The following is a 20367-nucleotide window of genomic DNA, read 5'->3' on the forward strand; positions in this document are numbered from 1 at the left end:
TTTATTCGGGAAATAGAATTACACTAATAAAATATCAACCATTAAATCCAACAGAGATTCGCCAACAGATGCTTTTTTGGACTAAGTAGACAATTCTAGTATATAGCAAATAATGTCCTCTCACCGTGCCCATCTTATTGTACGACGCAGGAAAATGGATGGTGACAACATTAGATAAAGCTCACCTTTAAATGTACGATAGCGAGATTCTGGTAAAAGTCTTTGAGTGTTGACGATGCCGTACATCGCAGACGATATAAAATTCTGCGGTTTTGTTGTCCAGGTCCTCTCGTACAATTGATTAATTCGTACACATGATCCAGACCTGAAAGTATTCAATGCAGAGCAGGAGGAAGGTCTCTTTTGAGTTAAAAAAAAAACGAAAAGAAGAAGACCTTTGCTTCACTGGCGCCCGTTAGGACGTGAAAAATATGACTGGTAAGCTTTGTGGAACTCGGTTAAATCACAGCCTTCTTACTATGCCAATCAAGACGGCAGGAAGATGTAAATACATATACATTTAAATTATATATGATTTCCCTCTGGAAAAGAACCTTCGATATGGTAGAGACATAGAGATTTTTCTCGGCCAATAATGGTAAACTTAGGATCATCAAAAAACCATCTTCCGCCATAGGCGCCATAGACGCATACCAAAAACTAATAGAACCTCGACTCAATAAAAAATAAGTTTACTGATTATTTTCTCTTTTCTTTGAATATTAACATTCAGAATAATTTATTGAAATTATTTTAATCACAAATCAATTTTTTATCGAAGATCGTCTTATCGACTGTAGAAGTAACTATTTTATTTAAGAAATTCCGAAATGATCAACATTTCCTTTTTAATTTTTGTTCATAATATAAAACTCTGTCTTTAATTTACCCTTTACCCTTTCCTACCCCGTGCTGATGATGGCATTTTAGTCGTTGTAGTTTTTATTGTTGGTGTCGTACTAGTACTAGTCAACTCGGTAGTCTCCACGAACATATCAGTGACTAGCTCAGCCACTGAAACGTTCATTTGCTTACCGGAGTCACTGGGTATGCTGATCTGGAACTGCAGTAACACAACGAGATAAGTGACCATTGTAGTGAGCAACTGAAATAATAAAAAAATCAATATTAGATACTCGTATATCAGTCCTCTTAACTCTATTGTATAAATTTCTTTTTGGTACATATTTAAATAACAGTGTATGTACTTATGTATGTAATATAATTTGTACTCACTCCTTTGAAGAGGTTCCTATTTACATCGAAAAATCCGCCACAGTTAATGTTTGACGGATTCATTTCCGTAGCGCGTATAAACATATTTATCTCTGTTTGCGCATCGGAGTTCATCCAATTCAATTCAACCATTAGTAACTTTTTCTGAAAATTCGTACGCACATTGAAGGAGGCATAATGGGCCTTATCGCAAATGTAGAAAAGCAGGAATACATTCCAGATGGCTGTTATGGCCAAACCGATGTCCTTAATACCGAAACCTTCAGAAAGCTGAGACATTAGACCATAAACCGAAAGTGTGATAATGAAGAAGAGATATAGGTTGAGAAAAGTGAAGGTATAACAGGTGGCATTTCCGATATCACGTGTCAACTTGCTCAGGCGTAACCATAGGGCGCGATAATCGGCGACCATTGCGGCGGGGCCGATGTGACGTAAAGCCTTTTACCCGCCATCAGAGGGCAAAAGAAAGCAGAAACGTTTTAAAAAATTAATTTAAAATACATTTTTTTTACATGGCATGTTTACCCTTTGAAAACGTTCACCTAGAATATTTGCAGTCATACTGAGGCTTTCACAAATTATGAACCACCAGGCACCCAACATGGCAGTCAAGTTGTCTAAGATGCAGTAGGGAATTACCTAAGAAATTTATAAAATGCTTATAAATACTAAACTTGCAAAACTAATAAATATGCACACAAATTCCAATTTCTTCAAATGAGCTAACTAATATTTACTTTAAAATCATGTGCTTTAAAAAGATTCCAAAATATCAATTATGCAATTATGCAAATTTATTTCGTTTCTCTCAAAATAGGTTCCATTAAAGTGATAGGCTTCTTCGAATGAACAATTTCATCATGATATTTCGCAATTATATTGAGTTCTTTCAAAAAATTCGCTTCCAAATATTATATTAGTTTCGGGAAAAATAAATCCATTATTTATGTATTTTATTTGGCGCAAATGGTTTAAAACTGTTTCATGGTCAATCTTTAGCTCCTGAGCGATGCTACGACTATTAACATGCCGATCAATTTAGAATATTTCTATGATTTTATCGACATTATCAACATTTTCTTTGACATCGAAAATGCCTTAACGGAATCGACGAAACCAAAATTGCACCCAATTAGCTGTTACCATAATCGGCATCATAAACACCATTTACAATTTCAGCGGCCTGGCTTGCATTTCCCCCTTTATCATAGTAAAACCAGAGAACGTAAATTCAAAAAAATTTCACATTCATGCATGCATATATGTACTTACTTAGAATTAATTTATTCATCTCGCAAGAAATAATCCATTTGTGCATGCAAAATGCCGACGGCAAATAATCATGAAGAAAAATGTACAAGTCTGCTGTTATGTTATTTTGCCTAACACCAAATCTAAGCATTTTACATTTCAATGCAGACGCTATATTTAATTCTGGTAACCACGCTCCGCTATGTTAACTCTCTTATGTTAACTTTTCCAAGGCCGTGGTGAAATAATACAAATTTCTTAGCCGCGTTTTGTTAGCATTTGACATTTAACCTGCTCATTCGTTCCTGAGCCTTCTCAATAAATTTACGTTCTCTGGTAAAACTGTAAAATGTACCGAAGTTTCTCTTTCTTGACTTCCATTGTTAACATCCTGTAACTCACAACTGAATGGAACAAACAGCAAAATAATTTTTTCAGTGTGAAATGTTACGAGATATCGATCACTACAGCGATTTAGCGAGAAAATAATGGATTTCTTTTCCCCCAAACTTATACATATATTCCATGCGGAAATTTGATGAATATGGAAATTGTGCGACGAATAAAAATTTAGCCAAAACTAAACATTATGTAACTTGCAAAATGGAGAGATCCTTTTGGTCAAGCATTGTGTGCTGTGTTGAACATTCGAACGAACCTTTAAGACTAACAAAGCTGTTAGCCTGTTGATTTTTTTATAATCATAACACATGGGCTGAAAAGTCTCGGGCCTAACAAAGAAAAAACGTTTTTTTGTTTGTTCAAAATTAGCTTTATTCAACAACGTAATTTCCATCAAGAACGAAGCAATCATTCCAGCGCTGCTTTAACATTTCAATACCATTTTGCCTCAGTTTCAGCGATTACCTCTTTATTCGAGCGAAATTTCTTACCGGCGAGCATTTTTTTAGGTCTGCGAACAGCCAGTAGTCGCTGGGAGATAAATCTGACGAATGCATTGTTTTGATTGACTTGTGACACGGTCTTGATAAAACAACATTTTTTTCTTTGCCATATGCAGACGTTTCTTTGCAATTTCGGCATCCAAACGCTCCAATAATATTCATAGTATTTCCCATCTAAAGATAGTCGATGAATATTACACCACGCACATCCCAAAATATCGAGGTCATAACCTTTCCTACCGATTGCCGTGCTTTCGGGCATTTTGGACGAGGCTCACCAGTTGCTGCCCACTCAGATGACGATCGTTTAATTCCGGAATGAGTGATGGATGCCTGCTTCATCCCTTGTCACAAATTGACGCAAAAATTCCGGTTTATTACATTTAAACATGGCTAAACGCTGCCCAGAATCATCAACATGTTCTTGTTTTTGGTCAACAGTGACCAAACGCGGCACCCACTTTGAATAGAGCTTTTTCATAGTCAAATTCGAAAGCAATATAAAGCCACCACGTTCTTTTGATATCTTTACGATGTCAGCTAACTCGCGCAACTTCACTTTTCGATCATTCAAAACGATTTTGTGGATTTGTTTGATGTTTTTTGGTGTTACCGCCTCATTTGAACGTCCACTGCCTTGTGCATCATTGGTGTCTCTACGACCGCGTTTGGATTCAACAAACCATCGTTTTATTGTTGTTTTTGATGGAACGAAGTTCCCATAGCACTTTTCAAGCCATTACTTCGCTTGGACGGTATTTTTTTCCATCAAGAAGCAGTAAGTGTAAAATTAAAACACAAAACTCTTTTTCATTCATTGTTTTGCGAATAACAAAAATAGCCTTACCAGTCACTCTCAGTACAATAACTCACGAACTATTAAATAGAATATCATGAAATTTTAACAGCTGCCTTTTAAAAGTTAGTAAAAACTGAAACAGAGGGGAATGTAAGCCATCTATGCCATCTATGTGTTAGGCCCGAGACTTTTCAGCCCATGTGTTATATTTTATTTTTCCCTCGACGTTTCCTTCAATGGTGCCACAATGAACGAAATTAGGATTCTAGTCCAAACAGCATAACGTACAAAACAACAGGAAACATAAGAGAATGCGAAAAAAATGTCTCTCAGTACCTAAGCCATGTAAATCGGAAAACAGAGAAAACAGAAAATTTTATTCAGCATTCATGCCACCATTCCTACAGGATGGTATGGTAAAATTTAAGACATGAATTACTCAATCCCCAAACCTAATTTTTAAGTAATGTCTAAGTAAATTTTTTCTAAATTAAAAAAAACCGAAATACATATAATTTTTAAACAACAACTAATACGCTTACTTGAATGAACTGAAAGTCCGCCATTGTTATATGGGTTATGACTACCGACAAAATAGATAATACCGGCAAAACCACTGCAATCATAGTGGTTTTCCGAAATAGATTCAAAGGCACACTATGGCCCGATATTTGATAATACAAAATCTGAAAATTATAAAAAGAAAGATTCATGAAAAAAAGTTAGAGAATAGGGCGGATCATTTGAAAAAGTCTTAAATTTATGTACCTCAAATTCATCCCAGTCGTTCCATAGTTTTGCGATTTTACGTGCTTCCCACCATAATATTGGAACCATTAATAGTGGTAAAATATTTACAAGAAACAGGTAAGCAATAACAGCTTCTTCAAATGGTCCACTCAATGATGTCACAATTTTTATGCGATTTTTGGCCACATAAAAAACATAGATCTAAATAAAACCATACTAAATATATATGCATATATATGTACATAACCTAATTAAGAGTATTCAAGAGTACGATTAAAAAATATGGCAAGAGCAGATTATTTGGCCGGAACACCGCTAAAATACTGTTAGGTCAAATCAGCTGATTGATTACCATATTTTTCTCTCTCTTAAAAATATTGATCTGCCTAAATACCCCTATTGCATACCTTGCATAGTTTAGTGCAAGACTATCATAATCATGAACATAAATCGAAGTTCAATTCTTTATGATTCGGAACAAAATATATGTATGTACATATGTACATACATTTTTTTATCACAATTGAATTTTTTACGAAATAAAAGTCATTATTTGATAACAATTTTTGCTTTTATTATCATCTAAGAGCACTAAATTATAATAATCCTTCATTAAACGAACAATCCATTGAAACTTTTATTGATATTTATAAAACTTACCGCTAAAAGAACGAAGAATACGAGTGAATAACCAAAAGCTATCGAGTTTAGGCGAAATTTAGCTTTACCGGCCGCTCGTCGCGTTATGGGTAAAACCCCAATTATATGCAAAAACCATTGAATTGGTGCAATGTTGTTGTAGAAAACATTCTACAAAAATAAAAATTCAAATATTAATTAAAATGCAACAACTTGTAAGGACAGACTGTCAGTACAAAGAGACAATTTTGTTACAATTCCTCCTCAGACGAATTGTATTTAAGTTTATTTTTTCAGTATTCAGCTCATTTTTAAAAAATCACACCAAGCTACGTGGCTGTCTCCTCATCGAGAATCGAGAAACCAGATCGATCATGTTGCGATAGATGGATGATCGGAGGATGGATGCGATGATCCGAGGTCCATCGGCTAGGATCACTACCTCGTTGCATTCCAGCTGCGCACATGCCTCTTTGAGAGGCGTATGAGTACGAGGAGCTTAAGATGTTGGCCACCAAAAAAACTCCCGAAAAGTTTGTCAGAAAGTTCCACGACTTACAGCGATCTGGTGATGACATCCAGAGCGTGCTTTAATTATGGAGGGAACACTTCGCAAACCTATTAAATAGTGAGGTGAGAATAGTGATAACGCGGCTAAAGAACAACAAAGCCGCGGGTGCCGACGGACTGCCGGCTGAGCTATTCAACCATGGCGGCGAGGCGCTGGTAAGGTGCATGCGTCTGCTTCTATGCAAAATATGGTCGGCTGAACGCATGTCTGCCGATTGGATTTTAAGTGTGATCTGCCCAATCCATAAGAAGGGCGATCCTGGAATCAGTGCCAATTGTGTGAAACACTGAAAGTCTACCATTGACCAAATATTTACAATACGGCAAATCTTGAAAAAGACCCTTTTCGTCGATTTCAAATCTGCATTCGACAGTATGAAAAGGAGTTATCTGTATGCCACGATGTCTGAATTTGGTATCCCCACAAAACTAATACAGCTATGCAAAATGGCGTTGATCAATTCTTGCAGCCCCATCAGAGTTGGGAAGAACCTCTCCGAGCCGTTTTTTACCAAACGAGGTTTCAGACAGGGTGACTCGCTGTCGTGTGACTTCTTTAACCTGGTACTGAAAAAGACCGCGCTGTTAGTTCTGTATTATCCAAACTGGATAAAGAGGCAAAGCGAATGGGTCTGGTGGTAAACGAGAACAAAACGAAATACTTCTTGTCTTCAAACAAACAGTCGGCGTACTCGCGTATCGGCACCCACGTCGCTGTTGACAGTTCTGATTTCTTACCAACAAGTGCTACCTTAGGCGGAGTAAGCAATTCTATAAGGCTCTCATAATGCCTGTCTTAAGATATGGGGCAGAAACTTAGACGATGACAATATCCGATGCGGTTTCGCTTGGAGTGTTTGAGAGAAAAACTCTGCAGAAGGTTTTTGGACCTTTGCACGTTGGCGAGTACCGTAGGCGATGGAACAATAAACTGTATGAACTTTACGACGACATAGACATAGTGCAGCGGCTACGTTGGCTGGGTCATGGATTCAACGCCCCAGCTCTGAAAGTATTCAATGCCGTACCAATTGGTGGTAGCAGAGGAAGAGGAAGGCCTCCTCTACGTTGGAAAGATCAGGAGGAGAAAGACTTGGCTTTACTTGGTGTATCCAGCTGGCGCCAGTTAGCACGAGAATGAAACGACGGGCGCGCTTTATTAAACTCGGCCAAAATCGCGAAAGCGGTTATCGTGTCAATTAAGAAGAAAAAGAGTCTTTAATTTCGCTATTTCCTATCGCTAAGTTGGGCACAAGTCCCATTTAATGCGTCCCCTTCATCCATTGAAGTTGAAGCATTTGTAGCTCGGGATTCAGTAGAGCAGGATGTAATTGTGTACCAGGAGAAAGTTTAATCTCTTTGTGCACTCTAGCATGATTGAGGATTTTGTCTTCAATGATGGCACAGCGTTTTTCAGCTGTCTGCTGAAAATGTGATCAGATGGCTGACTGACTTTGACTGACCCGTAAAACTGGGAAAGGAAGACGTATAATAACCAACAAAGGTGACTCATTAAACTGCCTTCATTTTAAAATATATATTTGTTTCATTACAACAGAAAATATCGATCAATAGAGTATTCTATAAAGGCGGGCCAATGCCCACATGAGACGACCCTTTTGTTTTTACCGCGCCTGTCAAATTGATAATTATTTAGTCATTGTTGCTAAATCACCATGGCAAGTTCCACAGTCAGCAGTGAGTGAGTGATGAAAAAACATTATATTGAACGATATGAGTTTATAGTTATGCTAGACTTTATCTTTCGAGGTTTTGACCGAAATTAGCGGGGCCATTGATCGAATTTACGCGAATTTATAAAGCAGGTTCATTGATAAATGGATCTCTCGACCCGCAAAGTCGTAGCGGATATTTGATCCATGTCACATTTCATATTGGAAAACCCTTATATATGTATACATATAATTTAAATTTGAATTTTTTTAGCTAAAGCAAAATAAATTTTTAATATGTGCTTGAGTGCAGGCCCCCTTATATATTATTAACTGGTTCGAAAGATCAGTTTTTTTATTCACAAAATTGTAAACCCGTTTCTTATTTTGGAACCAATATCACCCACTTACTGGTCGAAAGTTTTCATTCAATGTAGTTATAGTTCCGACTGATGCTCGACTGCCTTGACTGCTGTTGGTATTATAATATGGGATATCCTCTTTATCTAGTAGGCCAGTGGAATATTTTCGCAGTCCGCTATTCTGACCGTTAAAAGTCGGCTTTACATTTAGAAAAACTGTGTCATGTTTCTTGCGACGATTATAACTATTAAACATCTCTTATTTAATTAAATCTGTGTAAAAGTAGCACAACAATAAAAATTAAAACCTTTCCAACTCGTTACCAAAATTGTACTATGCCCTTGTTCATTGTCGTCTGTCGTGATGTAGAGAAAACTTGCCGATTAAAGGAGGAGGTCAAGTGTAAGCATTAAAAATGGATTAGTTACATTGGCAGTTTTGTTTGTTTTTTATACTTTTGTTTACACTTACAAAGCTCTCTTAATGTCAACAAATGGGAAGTTTCATAGCCAATAGTTGAATTCCGAATAAAAATGTTGTAATAAGAAGACGATGCAACTTCCTGTCGGGCAGCAGCGTGACCTTAACCCACAATTACAAACAGACTCTACCTAAACTAGCATGCATACCTACATACCAGCAGGCGAATAAATGTTTATGTACATTTCATACATCCATACATATAATAAATGTGTAAATACATACATACATACTTACATATAAAAAATGAATTTTATTATTTAACCCGAAAAACCTGTGACTAAATCGTAGTACTCGAATGGTACTCCATTGTGTTTAGGTCATTCAAAATATAATGAAGAGTAAAATTCCAGTGTTTTTTCATTCAATTTGAAGCAAGTAAATTTATTCACCCTTAAACGGATCCTAGTGAATGAATTAAATAAAGTTTTGGATTTCGGTAGTTCAACGCCAAAAGTGAGATAGAAATTCGATTAAAAAAACGAAAGCATTCATAACTAAAGGGTATTTTAAAAGTAACGCCTAAATATCAGTAATGAATAATTCCTAGACAATATCTTTTTTTGTGCCTTCTTTTACATCTGTCAAGTATCAGATAGAACGACTTATTAAAATTATTGAAACTTATTATGAAAATGGACGATCTTTAAGAGGTTAGAGTAGTCAGAGACCCGAACAAATGATGATTTTCAATCATTTTTGTTTTTAATAGTCAGCTGATTTGTTTTACAAAAATAGAAACATAGCATTAATACATCATGTTTCCACTTGACTTTAGCAAAATTAAAAAAAAAATCATAATTGTAAAAATGATCGCTGTTTGTGTGGAGCCCGTTTCTCCAGTAGTCCCTTGCGTTGATCATAACAAGTCCTTGGAGATTCATCTAAAATTGGACAAGAGAAATTAGTTTTATTAATAAGTAATCTTATGCTTGATAGAAACCTCTTTTTTCAAAATTAACAATATGGCGGCCTCAGGAAATATTTTTCAGATTTTCAAGAAAAAAACCGACAATTAATTGTTTTAAAAAAATCGAACTTAAAAAAATTCCCTCGATCAGGCACGAGTTTTTTATGTTTTTTAAAAGCAGAATACATTTTATTGAAATGTACCAAGCGGTTTTTAAGTTACAGTGACCACCAGTTCAAAAAACATAGTTTTGAAAAATAACGCATTTAAAGTTTTGCTATCGAGCTGGAGCGCCCTTTACTAATTGTTGGATAACTCAAAAAGTATTTGTCGGATTCACTTCAAATTTTCATAAGAAGAAGATTAAGAAAATCCAAAAAAAATCCATTTTTTTTTTTAAATTCTGACTACCCCTAACCCCTAAAGATTAACATCTCGCAAAATTCGGGATTTTTTTTAGAGAAAATATTTCAATACACTGGTTCTGTCGAGAACAGAAAAAGGACTGCCAGAACAAAAACAGAACGTTCTGTTGAAAATATTATTGCTTTAGCGCAAAGTGTAGCTGAATCGATATCTTAACATTCTCTCCAATTAGGCATTCATGAATCGACTGTTTGGTGGATTTTACCTATAGACACACTCATGGTGGACATTTAAATTATGTTATTTTTCACATGTAATTGTTAAGTACTGTATTTTGAATAAAATTAGTGAAATTTGAAAAACACTAAGTTTTTACATGTTTTATTTAGAAACAAAAATCTAGTCTTGTCTTACTGTCCTCTCTGCAAACGAACATTTCGCCAACGCATATGGAACCGGAATCGCGCACATACATACCTACATATCAAAACACCGGCCGACACGATTTTTGGTTTCTGAATATCAAATTTTGGTTAATTTGAAAAAAAAAAGATTGTCGTATGAGAGATAATCAAACATAGTGGACAATTCAATATCATAAACGATCCTCTTGTTCCATCTGAAATTTCTCTTTTTCCACGAAAATTCAAACGAAAAATCATGAATAGTAAAGAATTTGATGACTACTCAAATTCAAATCCCTCATTCGTAATTCACTTCCCAATTACCTTTGGGGCTCCATGCATACACAGATGGCTCAAAGCTCGATGGCAGGGTGGGCGGAGGTGTATATTCCGAGCATCTGGGGATCTCCTTGAGTTCGGCTCCTCGACTACTTTAGTGTCTTTTAGGCTGAACTGATGGCAATAATGAAAGCAGTGACACTGGTACAGTATGATACGATACCTGGAGATGATATCTACATTTTCACTGATAGCCAGGCGGCGATAAAATCCCTCACAAAACAGACAACAACCTCCAAGGTAACCATGAAATGCCGCGAATTTTTTAACGAGATGGCTGAGTCATTTCACCCAAAGATAGCATGGGTTCCTGACCATTGCGACAGGGGAATTGCAGAACCGATGAACTAGGAAAAATCGGTACCAAGTTGGCTGAAGAGTATATGGACAATGATATAGGTATACCCTTGCAAACATGTAGACTACGTATCCGCGAGGAAATTGTAAGAGCAGCGAATGAAAGATGGCGTAATGAAGCCACCTGCAAAATCGCCCGACAGATGTGGCCGACTCTCAATGCTAAACGCACAGAACTTTTACTAAGAAGAGATAAACATAGTCTTAACACACTGATTTCAGTTATAACGGGGCACTGCCTAATCGGTAGGCACGCCCAGAGAATGGGTGAGCTTTGCAGAAGTTGTCTAGACGAGGAAGAGGAGGAGACGATCCCACATCTTCTGTGTCACTGTCCTGCTCTGTCCAGAGGAAGACTCGCCATTTTGGGCAGATATTTCTTCAACGAATTAGAAGACCTCGGCTCTGTCGAAATTAAGGATCTTGCGATTTTTTTTTAATAGCACACATTGAATTCAGGATTGATAGAGGCTAGTTCCCCACGCGGCATCACAATGGACCATGAGCCTGAGTGTGCCCTACAGTGGACAACCGCTTCAACTTAACCCTAACCTACCCTTCGAGCTACGTGTTATTATTATTATGAGGAAATTCAGCGCTGTGACCTGAGAAATCTATCTAAATCCTTCATGGAATGGATCCGGAGTATTTCTCCAACCCTAACTTCCTCAATAAATTTTAGTATTTGTCATATTTTTTCCTCTTCTGTTATTGATTGATACACACTTGGCTGGTATCAGATTGTTCACCTGCAACGCGTGTGCAAGTAGCACCTCCACTGTTTGACGCTCGTCTCGAAAACCGTCACATTGGAAAGTAAAATGCTCTGCATCTTCGATCGTGTGAATAGTAGAGGTTGTCTGGAAGCTTAAAACGGTGGAGATACGACCGAAAACATGGGTGTCCGCTAATAAGCTGCGTCAGATAAAAACCAACGCCGCACACTGGGGATTTAGCGGAAGAAAGTCAAATTTGCAACATACCTACGCAATGTTTAATGGTATTTCTAAATTCCAGAATAGAACCAACAATAAAATCCAAAAGAATTACTAAACTCCGACTTACAGTTTTTTTTATAGATATGTCAAAAGTATAATTTTTTTATAGTATTGAACTGACTAAGAAAAAACTTCAAAGCCCAAAGTGTTTTTTTTTCCTTTTGCTTGAGCCGACTTCCAATTTTTTATTTTTCATTTAGGGTACGATATTTTTATATATTTTAGCCGGAAGAACAAAGACTGTGAAGCATTTGATTATCTATTTATAATTAATTTTACGAAAAAAAAAAATCATATTCCTCCATATTCTTGGATCTGCAAGTTGAGCTACATTTACCTACGGCCAGAAACTAGTATCAATGTGTTGCTTAATAGCGTCTCTTTCAGTTTTAATCAATTGCAGGTGCCACCAGGCGCCACTGATTTTTTTTTGGCGGCAATGATAATAACTAAACGCTTTCTAGTGTGTGCATAATGATAACGAAACACTTTTAATTTTGTTTTGACATTTTGAGGGTAATTCAGAATTATGAACTTACATGTATCCTGTGCGTAAATATTTGCTGGCTTATATTAATTAAAAAAAAAAAAAAAAACAAAAAAAAAAAACAAAAAAAAAAAAAAAAAAAAAAAAAAAAAAAAAAAGTTTTTAAACATGTTCTTTTCATACACAAATATATACAACTTCGTTAGTAGTAAAAATGTAAATATTTTTTGGGATGTATACTTTTTTCCTCATCTCTGTACAAAAATCCCCAGTGTGCGCCGCCGTGTTTCCTGGTCACGTGTGTGCTTGGTCTATTGGCGGGGCTGCTATACAAAATTAGAATTTTGTGAGCAAATTCTAAGATGTAGTAAAATTGTTTTATAGTCTTTAAATTTTCGAAACGGGTTGTCGAGTTATACCATTTTTAACTTTAAAATCTTTAAATTTTTTTTGACACTGTATTTAAAATGCGAATTGCGTAAAAAATTATTTAAAGTGTGTTTAAGAAATTTAGTTCCACGAAAAACAGTAGTTTTTAAGTATTTTGGAGTCTGAAATAAATTTATATAATATAATATAAACAAAAATAAATGTAGTGGGTGATTATTGTTTCGCACTATTGCCAGAAGGTAAGGAAACTCTTACCCAGTTATCTCAATTGAAAGTGAGACGCATGCACTGGGAAACGCATTTGACATTCGGCATTCGGATATTATTTTAAATATTTACTAGAATCACACTTAATTGTAATAAAATATTTCTTTTTTTTACAAATTATCCATCAGTGATGAAGAGCAACCACATTACAATTGGTAAGTTATGTTAATGTACCCTATTTACGTACGTGTATATGTTTTGCAATATAATCGAATTAATTAAATGTTTTCAGAGGAAAAATAGTAAACATGGTAAAATGTATCGTGCGCACGCAGTCAATTGGGGGTAATTTTGTATGGATTGCTTTCATTAGGAGAAATAGTGAGGTGAGTGTTATCAGTGATATACCAAGAATGATACTCAATTCACCTTGGTGATATGCATAGTTTGTAGAGTAAAAGTAGAAAGTGAGAAATTGGGTATGATTTAGTAATTTCCCCGCCAAAGAGTTACCTAGTACCCTGCAAGAAAGCTGATTAACAAATGGGTCCAGGGAAACCAAACACCCAAAAACAGTCGGTAACGCGTCTCACCGGTGGTGTGGAAATGCAATAATAAATTTTGCAATATTAAAATGCTATAAATTAACCACAGTTTCAGTCTCTAGGTAAAACAAGTAAAACTTAAAATACCAACCTTTTCTAAATTAGGAATTTATTTATTCATAATAAAAAGTTATTTAATGTATTAGTACTATTTGTTTAATGAAATGAAAAAATAAATAAATTAAAGAATAAATTACAAATATCACTGCATTTTTTTTCTTTGTCAAATATTTAAGTATAAAAATCTTTATTCCATACATCCGCTTAAACTTCTTGCATAAATTTCTCAACTAGTCGTACTTTTATATTTTTTAACTACACTGACCAATTTCATCCGATATGACCAGTGTTTTGCTTTAACTGAATTTTTATTTTGCTTAACTTTAATTTCACCGACATAAAATAACAAATTGAATATCACGTTGAAGATATGTTTTGCAAAAGCTAAAAAAATCACAAAACTTTAAATACATCGCACTGATCCCACTAACACGAATTTTATCTTATTATAAATAACTATGACAAAATACTCGTACACGTAGCGCCTTCAAAATAATATAATTTAAATTTAGAAAACTGCGCATGCTACGTAACATGTAATGCAATTCGGGTTTGCTTACTATTCGCACTAAAACCTAGGGGAGTTTATTAAAGGTGGTGGCACTAGACCAACGTTTGATTGTCAAAACGAAGTATTGGCATAAATTCAGGAAATTAATCTAGCCGTTCACATATGGCGGATTATCTACAAAATTGACAATCAGCTGTCAATACTGTTTTGAAAGATTTTGTTTTCATAGAAATTGGTTTGATGGAGTATTTTGAGGTTTTTGGTTTGTTTAATTATTATTAACGATATGAAGAACACACAAGGAGAGGGAATAGTTAATTTATTTGAGCAGTTAAATGCATAAGTAATAATATTTAACAAAAATTTTATTGGAATTACATATGTCTACAAGTCTGTTTTCTTTGCCAGCGCGCATTTTATTTAGTTTTTCCTTTGACGTTTCTCTTTACATTCGAAAAAATAGTTGTCGATAACACAGGGTTGTATGTAAAAAAAGTTAATAATCCAGGATTATTTTATGATCTCAGATTTCTTGATAAAAATTTTGTGTGAGTAATCTCGATTTTTAATTACGGAATGGGAGATAAGCACGAAAAAGTAGAATAATTTGTAATCTAGTATTTATAATTTAGGCAAGGGGACTTTTAAGTAATTACGTAATCTAGTTAGGAAGTTTTTATATCATAGACTGAAAGAAATTTTAAATGTAACGAAGGCAAAATAACATTTACTTAATAAAAATATGGCACAATAGATCAAAACAAAACATAAAACAATTAAAATTCAATTCACAATTTTTTATTCCTTTTAATTTTCAATTACTTGTGTCACGCTGTATCAAATAACCATCATCCAAAAACTCTCTACTTTAATTTGCATTTTATATGTCATTTCATGTTTTCTTTTCAACTTCAAAATTTTTGCAAAAACGTCAAAAGAAAATTCTAGCAAATCCAGCGGTTTGTCGTGAGAGAAAAATAAATTTTCTTGCAAAGAATTGATTGCCAAGATTTTAAGCAAAACAATTTAAATATCAAAGCAAATACGCAACAACGATGGTAGACTATAGTAAATGGAAAGACATTGAAGTACGTGAAATGAAAATACTGTCGGCGCATTTAGATTCATCCAAATTATCCATCCGTATTAGATTTCAGATGACGAGGATGCCACACACCCCAACATCGACACTCCTTCACTATTCCGTTGGCGTCATCAGGCCCGCATCGAACGCATGGCCGAAATGGAGCACGAAAAAGAGGAGTTTAAGAAGAAAAGGCAGTCGTATCAAGCACGTTTGATGGATGTAAAAGATCGCATACAGAAGAAAGAAGGTGAAGAGGCAGAACTGAAGGTAAAATATGCACCTTTTCCTATAAAAATATCTATATAATATGTGCACATTTAGAAAGAATTGGACAAAATTGAAAAGGAAGGCAAAGAACTCGATCGGCAAGAGGAAGAACTTATCAAGAAGGAGAAAAAAGCTCCGTGGAATGTGGACACCATCAGCAAACCCGGTTTCGAAAAAACTGTTTTGAATAAACAGGCTGTTCGAAAGCCTGACGAGAATCTAACAGAAGAGGAAAAAGAAGCACGAATGAAGAAATTTGTAAAAGAAAATGAAAAATTATGCAAACAGTATGGTATGCTTCGTAAATATGATGATTCCAAACGCTTCCTGCAACAGCATCTAGATCTTGTGTGCGATGAAACTGCGAATTACTTAGTCATTTGGGCTATTAATTTGGAAATGGAAGAGAAGCACGATCTCATGGCACATGTGGCGCATCAGTGCATTTGTATGCAATACATGTTGGAGTTGGCGAAACAGTTAGAGGTTGATCCACGAGCCTGCGTGAATTCGTTCTTCTCAAAAATTCAAAACTGCGTTCCGGAGTACAAACAACAATTTGAAAGTGAAATTGAAGCATTCAAAGATCGTATTAAGAAACGAGCACAGGAGAAAATTAAAGAAGCATTAGCCGAGGCGGAGGAAGAGGAGAGAAAAGCGCGACTTGGGCCAGGTGGACTGGATCCAGCTGATGTGTTTGAGACACTACCAGAAGTAAGTTCCTATAAAATTTCTTTTCCAAAAGTAAATCAAGATGGGAAAAATATTGATTTTCACACAGAGTCTACAAAAGTGCTTTGAATCGCGCGACATTGAGCTTTTACAGAAAACAATTGCCAAAATGCCCGTCGAGGAAGCCAAATACCATATGAAGCGTTGTGTTGACTCTGGTCTTTGGGTGCCAAATGCAGGAGATGCTGAAATCGGTGCCATAGAGAAGGAAAATGGGGGATCAGAGGCTGTAAAAGTGGACAGTGCCATAAGCAAGAGTGAGCCCAGCGATGGTAAATTCGATAAAACAGTGGAAGAGCCTGTCTACACCGGCGTTAATACTAATGATTTGGATTGATTGTAGTTGAAATAATAAATTTTGAAAAATTATAATATGTAAAATTTTATGCCTACAGGTGATTGAGAGTTAGATATTAATACTTAATATAAAAATAGTGCATAGTTTATAAATACTTGTAGGGAAAAACTGCAAATGTTACAGTAAAGTTGCTGATTTCACACACATACCTGTAATCTACTTGAAGTGGTTTTCCTAAAGTTAGGATAAAAAATATTTTGTTAATATTAAAAAAATTCAAGATATATATTGTAATGTCATATCCCAGCATCTTTACTCCGCTATGTAATTCTCAGCTGTCATAACAAAATATTTCAATGTATCAATTTCAAGTGTTTATACACCAATTTGTACATTGTATGTTTTCATTTGTAACAAAAAGAGTCATACTGAATACATTACATTTCATGCTGTATTATTTCTTTTGACTACTTTAAATAACATTTATTTCGAGTTCTTTATACGTATGTATTTAGATTTAAGTTCCTTTTGAAATCGCTCTCAATAAATTAAAATTGCTCTTAAAAAAAACTAAGTTCTCAATTCAATTTTTATTGTAGTGTATTTTAGGCACCTAATCGAAACTCAAATCGGATTCCATAACCGCGATGAAGCAATGTCCGATGGGGTTGTTGTTGTGTCGACATAAACATTCCCCATACATGTAGGGGAACACAACTTGTAAAGAGTGATTTCGACGCTTCCAAAGAGGCAATTTCGACGTGAGTGATCGCGAAGAGTTGGATGTTGGCAGATCAACCGTCGATAAACGTTTGCGATGGGAATGGTACAGAAAGCAGGTAACTGGGTGCCACATCAATTGAAGGAGGGATATCGAGACGTTTGGTGGCGTTGAGATGCTTCTTGAACAGCAGAAAAGAAAAGGTTTCCTGCATCGCATTGTCACTGGCGATGAAAACTAGATCTGTTATGACAACCCTAAGCGCCGAAAATGTTTCAGCCTGCCAGGTGAACGCACAGCAGGACCAACACAACCTCATCCGTCGCTCACTCCCCGAGTTACGACTGCACTCCGAGGAGTTTAAAGCTCCTCCAACTCAACTGCAACGGACTCATGAGTAAGATACTCGTCGCTTTCATGAGCCGTCATGGAGTTACGATAGATGCGGTCGAAAAGATGAAACTGCACGCTAGCTCCTCCCTGATCACCAGGGATGGCTACAACGTGCACAGAAAGGATCGCGAGCGAGACAACGGTGGAGGCATAGCGTTCATAGTCCACCATACAGTACAGCATCGTCTCATCGATGAAGGCATCCACCGCAGGGACTGCACCTTAGAATGTCAAGGTATAGCTGTCCGGTCAGGCGATGCTGAGCTCGAAATTTTTAATATAGATATACCCCTGTCACCTGCTGACCGACATGATATCACTCTGATATAGGTGCGCTTATCAGGGGTGAAAACCGATTGGTTGTAGGTAACTTCGAAGCGCATACCGATCTTTGGCATTCAAGCCTACCAAACGATCGTAGGGCCCATCAATCGGCAGAGCAGATAGACGATTCGACATTCAGCACAGTAAACGACGACGCTCCCACCAGGGTAGTGGGCAATTGCAGCAGCGAGCCCGACATAACAATTGCTAGCGCTGGTCTGATAAATATCATAACCTGGTGACCAATGCTATCGCTTAAATCAGACCTCTTGACCATTATCATCGAATACAAACGCGCATCCCGCAAGGTGTTCACAGCTGTTGCGGCCCGCTACATACCTGCTGGGAAGATCCAAAACATACGTCCCAATATCCCAGCAGAAGCAGCTGCTCTAGGGTCCATTGGGAGTAGAGTACCTCACAAGGGTTTTCAATATATCCGTGGCCACTCCCGTTATACCTGACAAGTGGAAATCAGGGAGAGTGGTCTCACTACTGAAACCTGAGAAACCCGCCAACCAAGGGGATTGATTCTTATCCTCCGATAACTCTCCTTTCCCCAGTAGTGAAGACTCTTCAAGCCTTTCTACTCCCACTCTACACGAAACAACTGATCCAGCCTCACCCCAGCATTGCTTCCGAAGAGTGCACAGTGATAAACACTCAGATAACGCGCGGGCTCAACCAAAACCGTCCTTGCGAGAGGACTGTCCTAGTAGCGTTAGACCTAAGGCGACTGTCTTCAGCACCTGGGCAAAGGAGATAAAACTGTAACTTAAGGAAAAAGTCGACGACACACGAATTCCGACTGCTAATAACCCCAAAATCTTGGGAGTTACCTTCGACAGTTTGCTCTCCACTAAAGTCTAAAATCGCAACAAGGTTCTCCAATCGGTTGCCGACAGCACTTAGGGCAAAGACAAAGAAATGTTGCTATCGACATTTAAGGCAATAGGCCGGCCGGTCTTAAACTATGCTGCGTCTGTCTGGTCGCCTGGAACCAATGATTCGCAGTGGGCGAAGCTACAGACTTGTCAAAACACTGCCATTAGGACTGCGACATAGTGTCTCTTGATGTCCCCACTTCAACATCTACACGACGAGGCCCATATGCTCCCTGTAAAGGTGCACAATTAACTGCTCACCAAGCAGTTCTTGTTAGGGTGTTGCCGCAGGTCCCACCCATGCAGACCCCTCTTTGAGCCTGAGCATGTTAGAAGGCACCTCCTCTATTACGCGAACGTGATCCAGGACAAAACAAACCGACAACTACTGGATTGGACAGTGTACAGACAGACAATTAATGACATTCATCGGGAGATTTTTACCACCTTCTTAAGCTCTCGACCCCCGAGTGCCGTCATCGGAGTCCAACCACCACCCATTGTAGACGAAGAGCTCCAACTTCCCCCGAGTGTCCCGCGTAACCTTGGCACAATTACCTTCTGGATACTGTACCTATCCAGAATTGACCCGACATACTAAACATATTTCCGGCATGTGAAGGCTCCCCGCACGACACTAACCACCTTTTCACATGGCCATCAAACCCACTCATCTAACACCCCTCTTCATCTGGACCCAACCTATCGAAACAGCATGTTTCCAGGACCTACCTTTACATGAGCCAGACGATTTGATTCCACTACACTGGGAGGGCAAAGTTACTGCTACAACAACATCAACATCGTTACCGACTGCAGCTAATGCGTTTGAATCGAACTTTCAACGAAAAGCAGGTGGAATCGGACGGTAGGCATGACAAACTGATTTTGCTGCATGACAACGCCCGGTCCAGAAATATTTAGAGGGACTGAATTGGGAAATCCTACCCTATACGCCGTATTCCTCAGACAATGCACCTTAGGATTACCATCTGTTCCGATCAATGCAGTCAATCCTTATTGGAGAGCGTCTCACTTCTTAAGAGATCATCGCAAACTGGGTCAATGAATGTATCACGAACTCGTTTTTTTTCGTCTGAGTAATCCGTATGCTACCTGAAAGATGGAGTAAAGTTTTAGCTTCCAATGGCACACTTTTCACATAATACCATGTATTATTTAACTGTTTAAATAATTCTTAACTTTGACTAAGAAAGGACGGAAACTTATTTCCCTATCCAATAGAAAAGGTTTTTCTAATAGCGGTCGTCCCTCGGCAGCCAATGGCAAACCTCCGAGTGTGTTTCTGCCATGGAAAAGCTCCTCATAAAAAATATCCGCCGTTCGGAATCGGCTTG

General features: G+C 37.2%; 2 protein-coding genes across 2 annotated transcripts; one reads left to right on the forward strand and one right to left on the reverse strand.

The window, feature by feature from the left end:
- Window positions 1–892: 892 nt before the first annotated feature.
- LOC129241366 (gustatory and odorant receptor 63a-like) lies at window positions 893–8444 on the reverse strand. Its single transcript, XM_054877638.1, has 7 exons — window positions 8238–8444; window positions 5605–5754; window positions 4963–5145; window positions 4737–4880; window positions 1765–1878; window positions 1237–1677; window positions 893–1105 (listed from the first exon to the last, which is right to left on the reverse strand). The coding sequence occupies exons 1-7, from the start codon at window positions 8442–8444 to the stop codon at window positions 893–895; spliced, it is 1452 nt and encodes a 483-aa protein (XP_054733613.1).
- Window positions 8445–15176: 6732 nt separating this feature from the next.
- LOC129240862 (hsp90 co-chaperone Cdc37-like) lies at window positions 15177–16732 on the forward strand. Its single transcript, XM_054876894.1, has 4 exons — window positions 15177–15391; window positions 15454–15657; window positions 15712–16371; window positions 16439–16732. Exons 1-4 carry the CDS (start codon window positions 15359–15361, stop codon window positions 16724–16726), a joined length of 1185 nt encoding a protein of 394 aa, XP_054732869.1. The 5' UTR covers window positions 15177–15358; the 3' UTR covers window positions 16727–16732.
- The last annotated feature ends 3635 nt before the right edge of the window (window positions 16733–20367 follow it).

Source organism: Anastrepha obliqua, chromosome 3 (assembly GCF_027943255.1).
Source record: "Anastrepha obliqua isolate idAnaObli1 chromosome 3, idAnaObli1_1.0, whole genome shotgun sequence".
NCBI lineage: Eukaryota > Metazoa > Arthropoda > Insecta > Diptera > Tephritidae > Anastrepha > Anastrepha obliqua.